The sequence below is a fragment of the Pezoporus wallicus genome, unplaced genomic scaffold (assembly GCF_028554395.1).
Source record: "Pezoporus wallicus isolate ANWC-B61680 ecotype Strahan unplaced genomic scaffold, APGP_CSIRO_Pwel_v1 contig_10044, whole genome shotgun sequence".
In the NCBI taxonomy this organism is placed as follows: Eukaryota; Metazoa; Chordata; class Aves; order Psittaciformes; family Psittacidae; genus Pezoporus; species Pezoporus wallicus.
In genome coordinates, this window is record NW_026642703.1 from 2231 (window position 1) to 7978 (window position 5748).

General features: G+C 62.1%; 1 protein-coding gene across 1 annotated transcript; it reads right to left on the bottom strand.

Moving 5' to 3' along the window:
• Positions 1 to 297: 297 nt before the first annotated feature.
• Positions 298 to 4776, bottom strand: LOC130611388 (tonsoku-like protein; the record flags this gene model as incomplete). The annotated part of the gene is made up of 5 exons (XM_057432078.1): positions 4768 to 4776; positions 4123 to 4306; positions 3913 to 4042; positions 2413 to 2584; positions 298 to 412 (listed from the first exon to the last, which is right to left on the bottom strand). Coding segments are annotated over exons 1-5 (610 nt in total), but the record flags the coding sequence as incomplete, so codon positions are not given.
• Positions 4777 to 5748: the final 972 nt, after the last annotated feature.

Sequence of the window (5748 nt, forward strand, 5' to 3'; positions counted from 1 at the left end):
TGGGGGCGTCATTGGGGGGTTGGGGACGTCATTGGCTGGGGGTTGATGATGTCACTGAGGCCTTGGGGGCGTCATTGAGGGCTTGGGGACATCACTGGGGCCTTGGGGAGTCTTTAGGGCCTTGGGGATGTCATTGGGGGCTTGATGACATCATTAGGGGCTTGATGACATCATTGAGGGTTTGATGATGTCATTGAGGGCTTAGGGACGTCATTGGGGGCTTGATGACATCATTGATGGTTTGATGACATCATTGAGGGCTTGATGACGTCACTGGGGCCTTGGGCCCCCCCTCACCGTAGCGGAGGTCGGCGCGCACTTGGTGCCGGTGCCGCGGCTGCCGCGGGCCCAGGGCATGGGCCTGCCGGAGAGAGCGCCGGGCCGCAGCGAAGTCCCCCAGGGCCAGGAACACCTGCGGGGAGAGAGGGGCTATGGGGGGCAATGGGGGTGATGGGGAACAGCGGGGCTATGGGGGGTGATGGAGGCTATGGGGGGCTATGGGGGTGATGGGGAACAGTGGGGCTATGGGGAGTGATGGAGGCTATGGGGTGAGGGGGTGATGGGGAACAGCAGGGCTATGGGGTGTGATGGAGGCTATGGGGTGAGGGGCATGATGGGGACGATGGGGAGCAATGGGGAACAGTGGGGCTATGGGGTGTGATGGAGGCTATGGGGGCAATGGGGGTAACAGGGGTGATGGAGAACAACGGGGCTGTGGGGGTGATGGAGGCTATGGGGGGCAATGGGAGTAACAGGGAACAATGGGGCTATGGGGGGTGATGGAGGCTGGGGGGGCAATGGGGGTAACAGGGGTGATGGGGAACAACGGGGCTATGGGGGGCAATGGAGGTGATGGGGGCTATGGGGTGTGATGGAGGCTATGGGGTGAGGGGGGTGATGGGGAGAATAGGGAACAGTGGGGCTATGGGGTGTGATGGAGGCTATGGGGTGAGGGGGGTGATGGAGGCTATGGGGGGCAATGGGGGTAACAGGGGTGATGGAGAACAATGGGGCTGTGGGGGTGATGGAGGCTATGGGGGGCAACGGGGGTAACAGGGAACAATGGGGCTATGGGGGTGATGGAGGCTGGGGGTGGCAATGGGGGTAACAGGGGTGATGGGGAACAATGGGGCTATGGGGAACAATGGGGCTATGGAGGCTCTGGGGGGCAACAGGGGTGAAGGGGGCGATGGGGCGCAGGGATGGGATGGGGAGGGATGGGATAAGGGATGGGATGGGGGCTGCAGGGATGGGATGGGGGATGAGGGATGCAGGGCTGGGATGGGGGATGCAGGGATGGGACAGGGGATGGGATGGGGGATGCAGGGATGGGGGATGGGATGAGGGACGCAGGGCTGGGCTGGGTGCTGGATGCTGGGTGCTGGTGCTGGGTTGGGTGCTGGGTGCTGGATGCTGGGTGTTGGGTGCTGGTGCTGGATGCTGGGTGTTGGGTTGGGTGCTGGGTGCTGGTGCTGGGTTGGGTGCTGGGTGCTGGTGCTGGATGCTGGGTGTTGGGTTGGGTGCTGGTGCTGGGTGTTGGGTGCTGGTGCTGGGTGTTGGTGCTGGGTGTTGGGTGCTGGGTGTTGGGTTGGGTGCTGGGTGCTGGGTTGGGTGTTGGGTGCTGGGTGTTGGATGCTGGGTGTTGGGTGTTGGTGCTGGGTGTTGGGCGCTGGGTTGGGTGTTGGGTGCTGGGTGCTGGGTTGGGTGTTGGGTGCTGGGTGTTGGGTGCTGGGTGTTGGGTTGGGTGCTGGGTGTTGGGCGCTGGGTTGGGTGTTGGGTGCTGGGTTGGGTGTTGGGTGTTGGGTGCTGGGTTGGGTGTTGGGTGCTGGGTGCTGGGTGTTGGGTGCTGGGTGTTGGGTTGGGTGCTGGGTGCTGGGTGTTGGGTGTTGGTGCTGGGTGCTGGGTGTTGGGTTGGGTGCTGGGTGCTGGGTTGGGTGTTGGGTGCTGGGTGTTGGATGCTGGGTGTTGGGTGTTGGTGCTGGGTGTTGGGCGCTGGGTTGGGTGTTGGGTTGGGTGTTGGGTGCTGGGTGTTGGGTGCTGGGTGTTGGGTGCTGGGTGCTGGGTGTTGGGTGTTGGTGCTGGGTGTTGGGCGCTGGGTGTTGGGTGTTGGTGCTGGGTGTTGGGCGCTGGGTGTTGGGCGATGGGTGTTGGGCGCTGGGTGTTGGGTGTTGGTGCTGGGTGTTGGGCGCTGGGTGTTGGGTGTTGGTGCTGGGTGTTGGGCGCTGGGTGTTGGGTGTTGGTGCTGGGTGTTGGGCGCTGGGTGTTGGGTGTTGGTGCTGGGTGTTGGGCGCTGGGTGTTGGGTGTTGGTGCTGGGTGTTGGGCGCTGGGTGTTGGGTGTTGGTGCTGGGTGTTGGGCGCTGGGTTGGGTGTTGGGTTGGGTGCTGGGAGCTGGGTGCTGGGTGTCCCCGTACCCGTGCGGAGCTGGCGCAGCTCTCGCTCTCCAGGGCCCGGTCCCGCAGGCTCCGGGCGCTCTCCCGAGCGCGGCTCAGGCTCCGCAGGGCCCCGCCGTGGTCCCCGTCCCGCAGCAGGATGGAGCCGCGGTTGAAGTGCGCCCGGTACAGGTCCTCCTGCAGCCCCCCCTGCCTGCGGGGACAGCGGCACCCATGGGACAGCAGCACCCATGGGACCACATCACCCATGGGACCATGGCACCCATGGGAGCACATCACCCATGGGAGCACATCACCCATGGGACCACATCACCCATGGGACCACAGCACCCATGGGACCACATCACCCATGGGACCACAGCACCCATGGGACTCCAGCACCAATGGGACCCCCACCGCCTGCATGGGTACAGCAGCACCCATGGGATCCCCCCACCTTAACCGTAAACCTAAGGCTAACCCCAACCCGCTTCCAGATCTCATCATTCCCAGATCCCACCTCAACCTCTTCCCACATCCCATCAAATCCACTCCCACATCCCATCAAATCCACTCCCACATCCCATCAAATCCATTCCCACATCCCACCAAATCCGTTCCCACATCCCATCAAATCCATTCCCACATCCCATCAAATCCATTCCCACATCCCATCAAATCCCTTCCCACATCCCATCAAACCCCTTCCCACATCCCATCAAATCCATTCCCACATCCCATCAAATCCCTTCCCACATCCCATCAAACCCCTTCCCACATCCCATCAAATCCATTCCCACATCCCATCAAACCCCTTCCCACATCCCATCAAATCCATTCCCACATCCCATCAAATCCATTCCCACATCCCATCAAATCCCTTCCCACATCCCATCAAACCCCTTCCCACATCCCATCAAATCCATTCCCACATCCCATCAAATCCCTTCCCACATCCCATCAAACCCCTTCCCACATCCCATCAAATCCATTCCCACATCCCATCAAACCCCTTCCCACATCCCATCAAATCCATTCCCACATCCCATCAAATCCATTCCCACATCCCATCAAATCCCTTCCCACATCCCATCAAATCCCTTCCCACATCCCATCAAACCCATTCCCACATCCCATCATTCCCAATCCCACCATTCCAGATCCCATCATCTCCTACCCCATCATTCCCAATCCCATCACCTCCATCCCATCTCCCCCCATCCCATCACCCCAATCCCATCTCCCCAATCCCATCACCCCCCATCCCATCATTCCCAATCCCATCTCCCCAATCCCATCACCCCCCATCCCATCATTCCCAATCCCATCTCCCCCCATCCCATCATTCCCAATCCCATCACCCCAATCCCATCTCTCCCCATCCCATCATTCCCAATCCCATCACCCCAATCCCATCATTCCCAATCCCATCTCCCCCCATCCCATCATTCCCAATCCCATCATTCCCAATCCCATCTCTCCCCATCCCATCACCCCAATCCCATCACCCCAATCCCATCATTCCCAATCCCATCTCCCTACTCCGCCAGGAAGATGCTCCTCCTCAGGTACCGCTCCCTCAGCTCCGGCTCCTTCCGGCAGTCGCTCACCAACGCCAGGTTGAGGAAGAGCCGAGCCTTCATCTCCAGCACCTCCCTCCGCGGCACCCATCCTGCACCCACCGCCGGGGCTCAGCACCCATGGGCGCACAGCACCCAGCACCCCCTTCCCTCAACACTGAGACCCCAGCACCTTCCAGCCTCTCCTCCACGATGGCCAAACTGGTGTGGAAAGCCCTTTGGGCCTCATCCAGCGCCCCCGGCTCCTCGCCGCTCTCCCCTATGAACATGTGGGTCCGGCCCAGGGTGGCCCAGGCCCGCTGCTGCTCCGTGTGGTCGCCCAGCGCCCGCGCCAGCTCCAGGTGCTGCTCTTGGTGCTGGGAAAAGAGAGGTAGGAAAGGGTGCTGAGCGCCACCGGAAAGGGGCAGGATAGGGCAGGATGCGGTGGGTACCAGCACCGTGGGGATGGGGCAGAATAGGGCAGGATGCAGTGGGTACCAGCACCATGGGGATGGGGCAGAATAGGGCAGGATGCGGTGGGTACCAGCACCATGGGGATGGGGCAGGATAGGGCAGGATGCGGTGGGTACCAGCACCATGGGGATGGGGCAGAATAGGGCAGGATGCAGTGGGTACCAGCACCACGAGGATGCAGTGGGTACCAGCACCACGGGGATGCTGTGGGAACCAGCACCACCAGGATGCAGTGGGTACCAGCACCACCGGGATGCAGTGGGTACCAGCACCACGAGGATGCAGTGGGTACCAGCGCCACAGGGATGCAGTGGGTACCAGCGCCACGGGGATGGGGCAGAATAGGGCAGGATGCAGTGGGTACCAGCACCATGGGGACGCCCCAGCACAGAGCAGGATGCAGTGGGTACCAGCTCCATGGGGATGGGGCAAAATAGGGCAGGATGCAGTGGGTACCAGCACCAAGGGGATGGGGCCGAATAGGGCAGGATGCAGTGGACACCAGCACCATGAATATGGGGCAGAATAGGAAAGGATGCGGTGGGTACCAGCACCATGGGGATGGGGCAGAATAGGGCAGGATGCAGTGGGTACCAGCACCATGGGGATGGGGCAGAATAGGGCAGGATGCAGTGGGTACCAGCACCACGAGGATGCAGTGGGTACCAGCACCACGGGGATGCAGTGGGTACCAGCACCACGAGGATGCAGTGGGTACCAGCACCACAGGGATGCAGTGGGTACCAGCACCACAGGGATGCAGTGGGTACCAGCACCACAGGGATGCAGTGGGTACCAGCGCCACAGGGATGCAGTGGGTACCAGCGCCACAGGGATGCAGTGGGTACCAGCACCACGGGGATGCAGTGGGTACCAGCGCCACAGGGATGCAGTGGGTACCAGCACCACGGGGATGCAGTGGGTACCAGCACCACCGGGATGCAGTGGGTACCAGCACCACGGGGATGCAGCGGGTACCAGCACCACGGGGATGCAGTGGGTACCAGCACCACAGGGATGCAGCGGGTACCAGCACCACCGGGATGCAGCGGGTACCAGCACCACGGGGATGCAGTGGGTACCAGCACCACGGGGATGCAGTGGGTACCAGCACCACAGGGATGCAGCGGGTACCAGCGCCACGGGGATGCAGCGGGTACCAGCACCACAGGGATGCAGCGGGTACCAGCACCACGGGGATGCAGTGGGTACCAGCACCACAGGGATGCAGCGGGTACCAGCACCACAGGGATGCAGCGGGTACCAGCACCACCGGGATGCAGTGGGTACCAGCACCACGGGGATGCAGCGGGTACCAGCGCCACGGGGATGCAGTGGGTACCAG